A 16,871-nucleotide genomic window follows, 5' to 3' on the forward strand; every position below is an offset into this window, starting at 1 on the left:
TCTTTCAAATTCATGACTTCTTTTCTTTCCTTAACTGTTGTTGCACAATTACATGTATATACATGTAAATTCTAAATACATAAAGGCATGTTTGGTCTGTATAATGTGATTTGCATCTGTGTTCTGGGGGCTGACCATTTGGTATGGGATAATCAATAGGTGTGTTCTTTCCTGGGGAAACATGAGCTAAACAAGGACAACCACAAGTCACATGCTTACCCATGCTTACATGGGTGTGGGGAGGAAGGTAGGAATCCTAAGCCATACACAGAGAACTACAGGGATTCCGTTGTAAGAAGATGGAAGAAGGTAGGCTGCTTAGTAGATGGCAGGAGCATCACATCCTTCCCTTGCTGATACAGTACAAGCAGTGCAGGCCAGCATACCCAGCTCCTTCCAATGCAGAAGTTCTTTCAACTCAGTTTCTTCATCAGTTAATAATCATCTGAGAAAGGCACCGACAGTCCTGGGAGATGTATATCCCTTTCAGACGGCATCTACAATCTCCCTGTCACACAGATGGTAGATTATCTCTGGTGTATAATTTAAGATATAAAACCTTTCCCACATAAGCTAAAACAAATGAATATTTAGAGGGCATGTAGCATTTGTAATTAATACATAGCCAACACAGACTTTGTCTAAATTATAAAAGTGACGATTGTTTTGCTAGAGAAGCTGTCTACATCTGAAAGGTCAAGGTCTGTTGCTTTATGCTAAATATAACACTGAAAATGAGGGCTTTGGTGATTACCTCTCTCAATCCACTAATCTGATTATCACTTTGGGCAGATGTTCCTCTAGAGCATTATGGCAATATATTTACTGTGTTTCTATCTGTTTGCTCTCAGATGAATTGTGAACTTCATGGTTGGGTAAAAGACATCTGAGTTAGAGCTATCGTGGTACTGATCAGTGGCTATGAGCAAATGCCCTAGTGATTGAGTGTCCCTAATCCTAAAATCCCAAATGCAAAGTACCCCCAAATATGAAACTTTCTAAGCGCCGATACAATTCCACCAGTGTGGAAAATTTGATACCTGACTCCTCCACACATACAACGACGTTTTAAAGAATGGCTCAGTACATGTGACACTCAAAAGAAATGTCACTAAGGTCACACACAACTACTCTTTAAAATCTACGTATTTTCTAGTTTTTTTTTTTAAACCAGTGTTTGATAACATTAAATTCCTCTCATTGTTGAATCATCTCTCTTATTTTTCTTGATGTCACATTTTCATATTTGTCCTTGCTTAGTTGACAACTCTTTCTTAATCAGTCTGTTCCATTTCCTCTGGTCAAAGAATAAAAGTTGGAATGACTTAACACTCAACCTTGAGAACTCTTATGTGATTTCAACTGAGTGAAAAAGTCTTCACACACACACACACACACACACACACACACAATTAGAATGCAGGTATGCTAAAATATTGTATGAAATTACTTTCTTACTATGTATGCAAATTACATATGAAAAAATAAATTTTGGGTTTACATTTTAGTTCAATTCCCAAGACACTTCATTATATACCCAGATAAAGCCCTTGAAACAGGTAACAAAATCAACTCACTGATGAGGGAACCTAGAATACATTAATATTCTTAAATTTTTATGAAAAGAACTCTACTGAACTTGCTTATATAGTTATCATCTCTGTGCCTTGTTATGCCATGGAATCTCTAAAGTGCTTCTTCTGAATCTTTATCCCAAACAACTAGGTAAAAGTTTGGTACATTTTAAACACTACGATTTTATTTTTATTCAGTAATTGTAACAGTGAGCACAGTTGGAGACATACACTCCGTTATCTCCTGCTCTGGAGAGAAAGCAGAGAGTGATAAACACTAGTTATGGAGTCTGTACATCATTATGGGTAGATCCAGGTAGCACTGTATTCTCAAATATACTTGCAGTCTCAAAGAGGGTGCATTAGAGAAACTACATTCCAAGTGTCCCAACTCACTAGGAAAATGTGTAACTGACTAAGCTGTATCTAAGAAAATCCTTTTGACTCCCATCTTTCAAAGAAGATTATCAGCCCTTCTTAGCAGATGTGTATAGTCCTTACTGCTTGCTGGACTTCCTTCCAATCTTCCTTTGACAGTGTTCACTAACAGGTAGTAAGACCTTTTGATAATTAAATCATCGATCTAACTCCTTAAAAATGAAGCTATAAAATGTAACCTTGCCAAGTCACACAGTTCAACTAATTCCAATTATTTACTAGAGACCTAGACATGTTGCTTTTCTCCAAGGTGACTAAGACTAACAACAATGAAGACTGTTTTGTCTCACTTCTTCCTGTAAGTTCTCAGGCAACTGTAAAGCCTGTTTGACTGCTAGAGGACTGAGCAATGCACTGAAGGACTGCAAACTGTAGATGTTAATACAATGCAGATTTCCTCTGGGATCATTTGTTATGGCCAAGGTAGATGTGAGAAGAACCAGAGCAAATATTAGGTATGCCTAGAGGGGCTCAGGACTCGGCAGAGCTTTCGTAGTGAATTTCAGTACTTAGTGCTTGACACCTAGTTCAAACCTGAGAGTTAGAAAGAATGCAGGTCTGGGACTCCAGCGTGTTAGGTTTTAATCTGAGCTCTTCATGCAATGACAGCTTATAAACATGGGCCAGTATTTTAAAATTCTAGATCTCAGTATATACCTCTGAAAAATACACATACTTCTAGTTTCATGTGATATTGAAGACATAAGAACCCGGTAACATATATTTTACAGGACATTAAACTACTGTGAGTGTCTCTTTAGTCACAGCCACCATGACTGTCACTTGTTGTGGTAAGAATGAGTCAATCAGGAAGACATTTTCTCGGTTTCCTCATAGCTTTTCTCTTCCTGTTGACTTTGGCAGAGGAACAGTCCTTAGGCTTGTGGAAACCTTTGACCTAAGATACAGGTTTAAGGATGAGGACGTGACATGCCACCTGGCTGTGAAAGTCACCTTTCTCCTCCCACAAACTGTTCTGTGAAGCCAGACTCTCTCTCAGAAATTAAATTCCTTTACATTAGGAGATGTCCTTCTCAAGAATATAAAACACTCAAGTGTTCTTCGATGATAAGGAGTGAGACTCCCTGACAGCCTGGCTTGGTGCTCTCAAGATTGTTCCTCCCCCTCTTATGTGGCTTTCTTCCCTCAGTCACAGGTCACAGCAGCCTTCAGTATGCACCTCATTTGGCACAGAAAATAGGACAGAAATGAACACACTCAGTGGTGTATCTCTATCCTGTGCCTAAGGGAATGCTACATCACTGATAAAGAAGCCGTCTCTTACGTCAAAGTTCCACCCCAGCCTGGAAGTTGCTCCGAGGGTCCTGACTGTTGGAATGAGCTTCCCTTGGCTGAGAAGCTCATACCCTAAGAACCACTGCACAGTGATACCTGACAAGTGTAACTCCTTCTATGCACAGAGGTGCCCTCTTTAACCCCAAGGAGAGAGCTGATGGGAAGAAGACTAACTTTCAGTCCCTCAAGGCAATTCCCTACTGCTGCTTTCTGACCCAGGCTAACCCACAAGGTTAAAGTAGTCTGTCAAGGCTGTCAGTGGGCTCCTGGCAAGGTCTGATGTGAATGGTCTCTGCGCAAGAAGTTGACAACCTCTTCATACACTTGACCCTTCTCATCTAACCTGCGTCACACATCCAGACCCAGCACTGAGCTTTCTTACTGAATTAGTCTTTGAGGCTCAGAGAGTTTAAGAAAATGAGAAATAAAGTTCTGATCTTGGATTTTTTCCAAGTCTATCTCCCGAACGCAGCATCTAAGTTTCAAAAAAGAAAAAAAAAAAAATAGCTGCCCTCATGCAAAAGGTTTCTTTTTTTTTTTTTTTTTTTTTTTTTTTAATAACCAGGAGCAGCAGGCTAAAGCATGTCCACTAGTTCAAATTAAGGCAACAAAATAACAGTCATCGGCTCTGAAGTAAAACTCTCTGTTTTGAAACTTATCATAGCCCAGTTTGCAGAGATATGTCACTGTATTCCAAAAGGAAATGCGTAAATATGTAAATTTGGAGCTAACTTTTTTTCTGAACATGATCCTGGTGAAATATCTCTAAAATTCCCCTTCTCTGATACTGCATGGAATGTAGTATCAGAGTAATCCTGTTTTCCCTAGAATGTGGGAGGGAGTTGGTTGACTTCTAGAACCTGCTGGCTATCTCAGTGATTTATACACTGAGCTGGCTCTGGCTCATGGGTTATATTTACTTCTTCCCAACTCTTCATTAGGTGAAGCTTCAGGCCTGGCTGGAAACTGGCCACCTTCAATGTATGGCACTTGTAATCAGTGAGACAACTGCCTTGCCCCCATTCTTTTTTCTAATCTCTCTCCCACCCAGTTGGTGGATAAGCTTGGGGAGCTCTGAATGTCCTCTATCATCACTATCTAGTCACGCTAACAGCAGTTTGAGACCAGGCTAGTCTCCAACAGCATCTGACTCCACCCTTTGCCTTGAAAACAGGACAAGTTGTAATGTACAAAATATCCCAGAGTACTGACCTACTGTGAACCAGTATGCTGAATCTTCAGAATCTTCCAGAAGCTTGAAAAGAGATCTTTAAACTCCTAGCATTTTCAGGAAAAATCAAGGATAGTTATTCATTGAAGAATGTCAAATAAACAAGATGAAACAGGGCAGAAGGGAAGACACATTTAGCAAGAGAGTAGTTTAAAAGTTCCCTCAATTTCCCCTAAAAATCTCCTGTAAAATTTCAATGTTGATTTTGATGTCATATACACAAAAGGCTGGCCATAATCTAATCTAATCTAATCTAATCTAATCTAATCTAATCTATATCCAAATAGTGGGCTTTATTAGCTGTGCTGATTAGGATATTCAGGAAGGGGTTGACCAAAGCGTCAAACTTTGCCAGGCAGATCTCTCTGGACTTCTATGTTCCATTTGCAAAGGTCATCATTGCAGCCAGGATGTAAAACCATGTAATGACCATTCCGACAATCATATGGCAGTTTCTAATACTTATTTATGCAAGAATAGTGAAAGTCACATTCCACACCTTCATTCATATGTACGAGCTAGAAACTTTGTGGTAGTTGTATGTTAGATTTAAAATTTGAACTACGGACAACTCAACATATTACCAAAAAAGTAGTTGAGAAAAAACACAAACCATCAGGCAGTCAGGTGACACAGGCCCCTCGGGGGATGGGAAGTAAGGGGGAGCAGACATTTGTTGACGTTTATCCTTTGCTACAGAGCCAATTGGAAATCAGCCTGGCCTACATTAGATCTTGTTTCCAAAAGCAAAAAAAAAAAAAAAAAAAAAAAAAAAAAGTAAATAAGTAAAATTAAAGTTTAAAAAAATTAAAAGAACAAAAGCATAAACCTAAATAGTACTTTATTTAAAATCTCATGCGTATGAAACTTAAGAATGGCCGAAAATGTATGTATCTACACAGAAATCAACTGCGGAATGATGATAGCTGCCTAATTCTTCAGCAAGGAGGAGGAGGTGGAGGCGGGGGGGGGTGGGGGGTGGGTAAAATTTCAAGGTAATCCTTGACTATATAGTGAATTCAAAGCCAGCCTAGGATCCATTGGACTGTCTCAAAAGAAAGAAAAGAAAAACGAAAAGAAACAACTGTGTTGTAATTCTTGATTAGGGTGCTGTCTTCTTACAGGGAGAATCCATCAGCTCTACCTTAAAACTACTGAGTGGAATCCTTTTTGAATAGATTTCTGATTGAGCAAAAGTCCATAAGAACAATGGATCTGTCTTTCCGCTATCTCTCATATTTCTGCTCTGGGTTTCAGGTTTCTTTGCGGTGTAGGTGCAAATTGGAGGCTTGAGCAATCCTCCGTGGGTCATTTCCCTCTGGCTAGCCCATTTCCCAGTACTGACACACAGGCGCTCCACAGGCATCACTCCTTGGCTGCGGGCAAAACTTTGGGAACCAGGCTCAACTTCTCAACTCCCGGGAAATTCCTCTTGGGACACTTTGGGCGTGGGGGCGGGACGGGCCTCAGGAGTGAATCAGCTCCGCCCTGTGGGGGGTCCAGGAGTAGCTTAAAAGCTGCTCTCCTGCGAGCAAGCGAGCTCCCTCCCGGCGTCCGTCCAGAGAACCACAGCACCCACCACCCAGCACTATGGACCCCGCTACGCCCCTGCGACTGTGGAATCTGCCGCTGCTCCTGGTGGGCTCCGCTCTTGGTCTCGCTTCAGTATCTGCCCAAGGTATCCTCCCAGGATCCCCCTTGCCATTTTTTGTTGTCTCCCAGGCACCCGCTTCCTTGCTAGGCTGTCTTTAGGTCCCTGCCTCCGCCGAGGGCAAGTCCCTAGAAGTTCAGAAATTTCTCTGGTGAGCTTTGGGGGTCAGATCTTCCGGTCCCTCCCAGGCACCAAATCTGACAGTCTCCCTTGTTTCTTCCCTTCTGACCCGCTTACAGGGAATAACTTAGAGACCTGCCTCTTGCCCTTGGACAAGGGACCTTGTCAGGCCGTCATCCCCAGGTTCTACTATGACAGGAACCAGCAGAAGTGCCGCAGATTCAAGTATGGAGGCTGCCTGGGCAATGCAAACAATTTCCACAGTCGGGAACTCTGCGATCACACTTGTGGGAATATCCAGAGTAAGTGTTCCCGGGGGTGCACAGAACTGGCTAGCATCTGCACCAAGGGGCGTGTCAGAGTTTGTGTCCACCTTCTACATTGTTGCTTTGAAGTTTCTCCCAAGAAACTGCAAATCTACAACCACTAACACAGTTCCTCTCACTACCAGATTCCATTGCAACTCAGTGCCTGTGTGAACTGTGGGAAAGAAGCAAGGAACCCATCTTAGGCCATAAGGAAGAAGACTTGAGTTCTTTTCTGCATCTGTCCTTAGTTCCAGAAATATGGCTGTTGAGACCGCTGTTACCTCCTGTTGATTACCCATCCATAGGAAATATTTTTTTTATCGGTTCTTATTTTTTTGAAGTGTGATTTAGCTCATTATCCGACTTTACTTTTGTTACCTGGCACTTGGGTTCGTGTAGACGAATGGATACCCAAGCTTCACCAGAGTCCGTTTTCTTTTACTTTGTCATTTTATACTTATATATATTAAAGATGATATGGGGTTTTGGCTACCGAAGAACTCGGCTAAGAAGAAATGGGTGTTGGTGGGAATAACTTTTCATACAGAAACAATCGGAGAGCGGTCTTACTATGGAACTTGGAAGCTTTATCACAGCCAGGTCAAACATGCTCACTGTCTATCAAAATCTTACCTTCAGATGACTGGTCAGATTTTCAGAGTTCACTATTCCATTATGAAATGAGGTTATCATCCCCCAATAGTTTCAGAAATTATAGGCATGTACTACTGAGAAGGCTGTTTGGATGTTTATTAGCATCTTATTAGTTTCTTGTGTTAGCATACCAAACACACACCACTGTTCTTTCTTGCCTTCCCTCCGCACCTTCCTCATCCTCTGTCCCTTTTTGCTGGTCCTTATCCTCAGGTAGTCACGCCTCAGCTCTCATAACGCATGCGCATTGTGCACTCTCTTTGCCTCTCTCCCTGCGTCCATTTCCTCCCTCGTCTCACCCGTTCACCTTTCTACTTCCATCGCACATACACTTCAAACTAGATTGTTTACATGAGAGGAAATATGTGCTGCTTGTCCTTCTGAGTGTTACATGTTTTGTTTTTCATGACACTCTCCAGTTTCATTCGTTTTCCTAGAAACACTGCAACTTCATCTCTACCTTCGCCTAAAAAACATTCTTTGTACATTCAGCCAAATTTATCTTAAAATCCATGTTATTGGACAATTAAGGTGTCTTCGTTCTTCAGCTGTTGTTTACAGGGAGAAAGAAGCACATGCAGATATTTCTGTGATGTGTACACTCAAAGCTTGCTAGCTACACTCTTGACTTGGATAGAATTGGGTCATGTGATCGAACCATTCTACTTTTGGAAGTCCTTCCCTGATGACTGCCATAGTGGCTACACTCACTTACAGCCATTTACTCTCATCAGGGTGTGAATAAGGGTTTGTTCTTCTTGCCCCCAACTCCTCACTGCAATTGTTTCTGTTCTTCATAATAGCCAAAGAAAATTACTTTGAATAACATGTTTTATTGCTTTTCCCTTCCCCAGAAGTTCTTCCAATTTGTCGACTACAACTCAGAACGTATCCATGTGGTAAGCCCAATATACAGTTTTTCTTCAACTTGAACACCATGAGGTGTGAGCCCCTCAGGCCTGGTGTGTGTAGCAGGACAATGAACGTATTCCCAGAGGAAGCTATGTGTAAGGACTTATGTGAACCAAGGAAAATTAGTAAGTACTTTACTTGTAGTACTTCTATTTCAGGTTTTCATTTAAAATTTTTTACATGGAGATCAATAATTTGCTTTGAAATTAATAGTTTGTATGCTGGTGATTACACAATTATGTGATGTCCTGCATGCCTGCATGACAGCATGTCTCTCTCTCTCTCTCTCTCTCTCTCTCTCTCTCTCTCTCTCTCTCTCTCTCTCTCTGTGTGTGTGTGTGTGTGTGTGTGTTGACTTTAACAACTTCTGCCCTACAGGAAGCATTATGTCCTTATTTTTCCATGTGTGGGTACAAGCTGGAGGTTAATGATGTGCAAAATTCTTAAGGGTGGACTGTGACAAACCTGTTAAGAAAAAGTTGCTACTTTTTCTCTTGTTCCTGGAGAACATCAATTGAGCATCTCTAATTAGAAACTCTGTAATATGAAACCTCGAAATCAGAAACTTCCAAACACTGTCTTTGCTTCCCAAATGAAAGTCGCCACGCTTGACCTCAGCTGACGGATAACAGTAAAAAACAAGCAGGCAGGCTACTATTACTGCGTTACACCATCTTCAAACCCTGCATAGAAGGTAGATATGGAACACTATGAACTTATTTAGAATTGCATGCCAGCACCCACCATCTGCAAGATATCTCATTACACATCTTCAGATGTTCCAGAATTTGGAAAACCCTGAAATGTGAAAACATTTCTGGTCCCAAGTACTGTTTAGATCAGTGATATTCATATTTTATTATCCATGTCTTCAATTTATACATAAAATATAGAGGAAGGGATCTAATGAATAGAGAGGGACATAATGCTTTTTCTCGTATTTTCGTGTGTGTGTGTGTGTGTGTGTGTGTGTGTGAAATAGGGAGCAGAAACTCTTGAGAAAAGTAAATGTACAAGTAGCTTTGGGAATGAGAGGTGAGGAATGTAATGGGGGAGGGGTCATGCACAATGATAGATGAAGATGTCATAATGGAATCCATTTTCAAGTAATTGATATAATGGAACCCATTTTCATACCAATTAAAGTAACTGATAAAAATATAGCATACATCAATAAATGCCGAGACTTCAGAAACGTATGAAAGTAGTGTTGTTTATGAGTTATTGCAATATGTGGGGTTAAGACCTTGGTTAAATTTCCGTATTTTTTTGGTACTTATATCACAAAAAAATATTCTGTCTGTCTCGCTTTTCTCCATCTCTTCAGCCATTTCCATCAGATATAGCAGAGACACACAGATTTTTTAAATACTGAATCGTAGCATCTTCTTTGGCTAAGAGTTTGGTAGCGTTGTGTTGCTGTACTGTGTTGAGTATACATGATCAAATCCTGAACGTATGTAAATGTTTCAGGTGATGTCACTAGCCCAAGAATGTCAAAGCATGCCACGAACTGTTCTTTGAAACTTAAGCCCAATTCAGTATGTCTAATTGGAGGCTTAATTTCTTTTTACATAGAAAAGTGTGTAAATACGCAGGATTAGAAGGCATTATTTTAGCTTATGAAATTGAGAAGGAGGGGTATGGGAGGTGTTGACTGGAGAGGGGAATGATGTAAACATAGAACATAGGACATGCACTCATACATACACACATGCATACACACACATGCTTGCACACACACATATACACACATGTACACACACATATGCATATGTATGTATGTGTGTATATATACATATATATATATATAGTTTAAATTCTTAATTTTATAAAAAATAGAACAATAACAATACAGCAAGTAAGCTTCCCTGTAACCTAAGACAGACCTGTTTTGAATGGTTCAGTATTTTGGATTCAGAATGAGGTCTCTGTGGGATTTTCTCCAGCTAGACACCACTGAGCACCACAGTCTCTTAGTTTGGCATTACAGTATTTCTAATTTCTTTTTTCTTCTTCTTCATAAAGTTCCATCATTTTGCTCCAGTCCAAAAGATGAAGGCCTGTGTTCTGCCAATGTGACCCGCTATTATTTTAATTCAAGAAACAAAACCTGTGAGACCTTCACCTATACTGGCTGCGGTGGGAATGAAAATAACTTTTATTACCTGGATGCTTGCAACCAAACCTGCATTAAAGGTAGTAAAGCTTTTCTTATTCAGTCATCAAGCAAAGAAAAGGAATATAATTCCAAAGGCAAATACTATTTTCCTTATCCATTTTATTAGTGCCAAATGGCCACTTCTCTGATAATCCTACACATATAGCGCCTTGGTGTGTGCTGCCTTGGTTTCTCAGACAGCAGGCATATACTGTCTAGCTGTAGGAGACAGTGGTCACAGCTTCAGTTTCACATGCAGAACAGTAGAACTGAGAGCCTAATGAATCAAGTTAGATGAACTGAGGTAAGATCAGAAGTATGCTAGAAAAGTTGGTTTAAAGTGAACATCAGACTGAAGCCATTATGATAATTGTTCTTTTGTTGTCTTTAGGCTGGAAGAAGCCCAAGAGAAGGAAGATAGGTGATTTTCTGCCCAAATTTTGGAAGCTTCATCCTTAAGCATTTTCTCATACTTAAGGAAACAAATCATTAGGAATTTGCTCCTCTGACTTTACTGATTTGCTACTTCATTTTTAACCTGTATGTTTTTATTCATACCAAGCTGCTTTCCAAATGTGAAATTATCATGTACTGTTCAATGTACTGTTCAATGTACTGTTCAAATGTTTAAGAGACTGAATCATTGCAGTGTATCAGATATGAATGTGAACATGACTCAGCCAACTTCACGGGGTAGCTAGTACTAACTTCAGAAGACAATGGTTACTAAAATAACAGAAGACAAGCTAAGTGTGCAGATTTAACCTATATGAGCATCGACGGGAATGGCAGAACCATTTCATTATGAACTTAAAAGTTTGGATTAAATTTTAGGCTATAGGACACAAGTAGCCAGTCTATGAACACTGTTTTCAATCATTCAGCTGGGGTATTACTTATACCTTGCCAAGTGCCCTTGCATCCCTTTCTTGCCAGATTGTAATATTATGAAGAAGGGGAGTTATTTCAAAGGTATAATTATTATTGGATGGATTTAGACTGTTGGTGATTTATGAAAAGAAAGACTTTTTTCCTAGAAAAAAACATTTATATTCAATTCTGTGTTTCTTCATTTTTCCATATTTGACAAGTGAAATCTTCTTTGACCCTATGTGTTGCATTATTCCCTCAGACAAAATGTTTTGCAGAACAGAAATTACTGGATCTTTTGTACTATGTAAGAAGTATCCTGCACTGAAAGGCATGTAGGATTTGACTTGAATTTCACCAATAAATTCTTTTTAAAAGTGGTTATTGCAATAAAATAGTGTTTTTTCCCTCTGTGAAAGGAAAATGAAGAAAAGAACTGTACATATCATTTTAGTAAATTCAACATTTAAAAGTAACTCTTTAACAAAATTGCAAGTCCATCCACTCTTTGCCTGAGAAGATACTCATCTGAAAACCTAGCATGGTTATTTCAAAAACATGGGTATGCCTGAGGACATTGACTGATGCAGAAAACTGGAAACAAACCGGATGTGGGAATGAGACCAGCTAAGGAAGTGACACGTGGGCGTGAGCAGAGTGTTTGTGTGTGTATAACCAGACCCAGGAAGACAGTGAGGAAACGGACTAGAGCAACAAGAATAAACACACACACTCTCAGACATTATGAACAACGTTGACATATTTCACTGATATAAACTTGGAACAGGTTGGAGGCAACAAAGAGTTACGGGCTATGAAACGAGTTTTGTAAAGGACTCTAGATCTTGAAGATGTTATTATGTTTTGCATAACTTTAAACAAGTTAAAAGAAAGAAAGTTAGGCAGTTTTAAAACGCTGAACCAAATGGAGCTGGGGATCCAAGAAGGTATTGAATAGTAGAATATGTACACAAATATAGAGTCTTAATTTCAGTGGCTTTCAGAGCTAGTATGTGACAATAAATCTTCAGCAACATACAACCTAAGAGTCTAAAAATTCTAAAGAAATCAGAGAAAGTATTAAAAGGTACTCTAACTGTGATTGGTTATTGCTCAGCCACTGTTACTATTCTGAACCTACAATGTACAGGATATTTTATGGCATTATAGATTTAATAAAATTAGAGACATCTCTGGAGTCAAGAATTTTAGTTCCAAGAGAAATAATAGGTAGAAACATACATTTTTTTGAAAAAAAAAAACAACAGAAATCTTTAAAACCTTAAGCTTAAGCTTGAATTAGAAATATTAGCATGAGCACAGACCATGTGTTTCTCAGGATATGTTAGTCCCTTCTTCCACTAGAACTCCCTAGAGCCATGACAGCTGCTTTCCACTAAGTACAATTGATCTTTGCTCATGTTCTCCAAGTCATGTATGTTATTAACAAGAATCAGCTCCCTTACAAGTCCCCAAGCCCAAGTCTGACACAAGAACGATTCAGAGGAACCTGGACTGCATTATACTAAAATTCAAGAAGCAATCGAAGGCTGATGAATCATGTTAGATACACAGGAGAGTAGCGTTAAGTAGCTCACACTAACACAAAAGGAGACTATGTGAGCATCACAGTAAAGATCTCAGTACATAGACATATATAAATGTATTGGACCTGCATATCTATCATACACACACTCACATATACAACACACACACACACACACACACACACACACACACACACAATGAGGCCTTTAGTCAAGATTGCAGCCAAATTTCCATATTGGAAGGAAATATGATGAGCAAGTCATCAGAAGCCAGGGAAAGTATTAAACCAAATCCAGTGTTTTATGAAATGCTCTGGTTTCGTCCGTTGGTCACATTTGTTTTTTCAGGGCTAGGAAATACAGTCTGTGCCACACCAACAAGAAAAAGTAACATGCTATTAAAAAGTTATGTTTGAATAAAAAGCCCGTGTTTGGAACTCCTCAGAAGTGAAGATAAACAGAGGAGTTATTTGTGCTTTGGGATTGTAGACTGAGTAATGCAGAGTCTTTAGAAATTCCAGAAGCTCATAGATTCTCCATAGAAAAATTAATGCATTGTGGTCATTGTTACCTGTGGTGGTTTGAATATGCTTGATGCAGGAAGTGGCACTATATGGAGGTGTGCCCTGTTGGAGTGGGTGTGGCCTTGTAGAAGAAGTGTGTAACTGTAGGATTCCTCCTAGCTGCGTGAGGAAGCCAGTTTTCTCCTGGCAGACTTCAGATGAAGATGTAGAACTCTCAGCTCCTCCATCTCTTTATCTACCTAGACACTGCCATGTCCCACCTTGATGATAATGGACTGAACCTCTGACTTGTAAACCAGCCCTAATTAAATGTTGTCCTTATAAGAGTTGCCTTGGCCATGGTGTCTCTTCACAGCAATAAAAACCCTACTAAGACATCCCCCTATAGGCAAAATCCTTAGGAGATCATGGGCCCAACAGAGCCTATGTACACACATCTGTTCAGCATTGGACAGAAGTAGAACTTCCACACACAGCCATTCTAAAAGCTCAGGCACCTGTCATTTCATTAAAAACATGTCAAGCACAACTGCTGTTTGCCAATTAAACACTAAGAGTAAAGTAATTTTAAATTTGAAAATGAGAAACAAATAGTTAAATTAGTCATGGAACATCTTCCAGACAAAGGGAAATTCCTTCTTACCACTGTCAGCCTGAGAAAAATTCCCTGTTAGTGTTTTCAGCAGACAGATGGAATAGATGACTGTCTCCTTCTGTAACACACACACACACACACACACACACACACACACACACACACACACACACGTATACACACTTAGACACACACAAACAGAAGGTGTTATGTGTTTATTTAAAATATTCTGTGATAGGACTCCTATCTCCTTTATCACAAGCATTGTGAGAACCGTGGAAACTGAAACAGGGTTTCAAATTCCCTGTGCTGTGTTATTTCCAGGTCTCCATCTTGCCTCCAAGCCTTGTAGACCGTTAGCTAATGATCTTATCCAGTAAGGGACTTGGGCTGTAAAAATCCCTGAGATGGTGCAACAGGGTCAAATCTGTAGAATGACCCTGAAAAGTAGATATAAAACAAAATTACCTGAATGGTGTCTGTTAATCCTCTTTCTCCCAGCTGAACTCCATTATAGTGGCAAGACTTGATCTTTACAAGCTTGTGCTTCTTTGAAAATGTGTCTCTTGAAAAAAAAATGAGGAAACATACAAAAGTGCCAATAATCATCTGTCCCAAGAACTTGGCTAACAGGGCAAATTTCTAGTTACACTAATACTGCTTTGAATTATTTTCCTAACAATTCTATTAAGGAATGTGTTTTACACAGGAAATTAATAGATTTCTTTTAAAGTTTTCAAATGTATTATCATATTCCTGGCATAGTTTGTAGAAAATAAAGGACAAAAATAAAAATGAAGCATTATAGAATCTTCCCAAGTGATTAAGATGCACATTCTGTTTTCTTGAGGTAGAAATCACTGGGTGAAGGGCTACTTGGTTTTGTCCAGGTGTACTGAGAAATTATGTTGGTTTCTTTCCAAGTCCAGTTGTTCAAATATGAAAAATACTGTGGGTATAGGAAAAAATACATCACTCCCCTATGGTAAAATTACTTTTAAATCTGTGTTTTAATTGCTGTTTCCAAAATCATTATAGCATTCAAACTTGTTTTGTATAAATTTAAGATGTACAGCCTTTATACAGATATCCTTAAATTATTACCATAGGTAATCAACTTACTGTGGCTATCACCCTCCATCGTTAACTTTTTTTCTGGTAAAAACACGTAAAATAAGTTGTCTTAGCCTATTTCCAATGCACAATATTGCTAACTGTAATCCTTTTGCCATAGATTAATCCCTCCTGGACTTGTTCTTCCCATCTAACTGCAAGTAAGCACTCTCTGTTTAATGTCTTTCCATTTCCTTTCCTTTCTCCCTACCAATCACGGGTTGGATTCTGCTTATATTGCCATTTGCCAATATGCATGTCCATATTGTATTTTTGTTTCTGAGTTTCCCTGGCTTATGTCCTCTAAGACTTTCCATGGTGTGGCCAATAGCAGCATCTCCATTTCCAGAGCTGAATATTTTACTAAGTAGTTAAATAGATTATAGATAATAGATAGATGATAGACAATAGATTATAAATAGCTAGATGATAGATAGCTAGATGATAGATAGATAGATAGATAGATAGATAGATAGATAGATAGACAGACATTCATAATTTCATCTCTCATCAGTGGACATTTGTATAATTTCCATGGATTGGCTGCAGTGAGCGGGACCATGTAGATGTGTCTGTGTGAGAATATGTCCAGAAGAAGGATACTTGCAGTTATATTTTCAGTTTTGGTTTTTTTTTTTTTTTTTTGAGGAGCCCCCCTCCATCCTGTTCTCCACAATGATTTCACCAACACACATTCCCAGGGTGTGTTAGGGTTCCCTTTTCCTTATCCTTTCCATGAATTTACCATTTCTGGACGTTTAGGTACCAGGTAGAGGATGGGAACATGGTGATATTTCACTGGTTTTCATGGTCTTGTCCTCCTTAAAAAGCGATTGGAATATCTTTTCATTTTCCTGTTGATGGTTTTATAGCACGTTGGAAAAATCTTTGTCCAGATTTCTTGCCCATTTTAGTTTTGCTATTGAGTTACATCTTCTTCCATGTGGTTTGGATACTGAGCCAGAGCAGACATGATACACATTGATTTTTCTCCCAACTCATAGGATGGCATTTCATCTACCCGTTGTCTCCTTTGCTGTGTGTAAATGTTTCGGTTTGATCTAGTCCTGACTGTCCGACTCATTCACTTTCTTCTTTTACTGATTGAGGGTTGTTTACTTGTGGGGTTGTTTCCAAGAAATCATTTCTGAGACCAACTCCAAGGAGATCACCTGTATTTCTCCCCAGAATTTTATAGCTTTGTATATGTGCGCATGTGCGCCACTGCATAAGCATCTGTGTATGGGTGGGACCCAGAGGTTGGCCGTAGGTGTCTTCATTATTCTGTGTCTATCATATATTTTTGAGACAGATTCTCTCACTGAACCTAGAGTTTCCCCTTCCTCTGTCACTCTTCTCAGGAACCCCTCCCCCGGGCTGCTACATCTGCCCTTGGAATGTCTAAACCTCTCCCCTCCGGATGTTCTCTAATAGCCGTCTTTCTGATCCACCAGACTGAAAACCTCACAGTAAAACCCCATTACCTTGAAAAGAGTCTGACTATGTGTGCTTCACACACTTTATTCTTTACTTTTATTCTCCAGTTAAACACAAACTGAGGTTTATGGTTTTTCTCTTTTCAGTTTTCATCGAAGTTTAAGTTATAAGTGACTTCATTAGATCTCATTATAGATCTTGATAGTGTGTCAGGCACATGAACAGAATATTATTTATATGTGTAATAATTATTGCCCTAGGGAAAATGGTGTCTCATACAAGTTTTTAAAATTAAAATAGTCACCCATGTCTCCAGCTGTATATAAGAGAGGATGGCCCTGTCGGGCATAGGTGGGAGAGGAGATCCTTGGTCCCATGAAGGCTGGATGCCATGTGTAGGGGAATTTGAGGGTGGGGAGGTGGGAGTGTGAGGGTAGGTG

At 39.5% G+C, this 16,871-nt stretch overlaps 1 protein-coding gene across 2 annotated transcripts; it reads left to right on the top strand.

Moving 5' to 3' along the window:
• The first annotated feature begins 5,921 nt into the window (after positions 1–5,921).
• Positions 5,922–11,595, top strand: Tfpi2 (tissue factor pathway inhibitor 2). Of its 2 annotated transcripts, none has more exons than XM_076913060.1 (5): positions 5,922–6,217; positions 6,430–6,612; positions 8,127–8,171; positions 10,213–10,383; positions 10,737–11,595. In XM_076913060.1, exons 1-5 carry the CDS (start codon positions 6,130–6,132, stop codon positions 10,802–10,804), a joined length of 555 nt encoding a protein of 184 aa, XP_076769175.1. In that variant the 5' UTR covers positions 5,922–6,129; the 3' UTR covers positions 10,805–11,595. The 2 variants fall into 2 exon arrangements, with proteins under 2 accessions (XP_076769175.1, XP_034375266.1); XM_034519375.2 differs by having other exon boundaries at positions 5,932–6,217; positions 8,127–8,309.
• Positions 11,596–16,871: the final 5,276 nt, after the last annotated feature.

This window comes from Arvicanthis niloticus, chromosome 15, assembly GCF_011762505.2.
Source record: "Arvicanthis niloticus isolate mArvNil1 chromosome 15, mArvNil1.pat.X, whole genome shotgun sequence".
In the NCBI taxonomy this organism is placed as follows: domain Eukaryota; kingdom Metazoa; phylum Chordata; class Mammalia; order Rodentia; family Muridae; genus Arvicanthis; species Arvicanthis niloticus.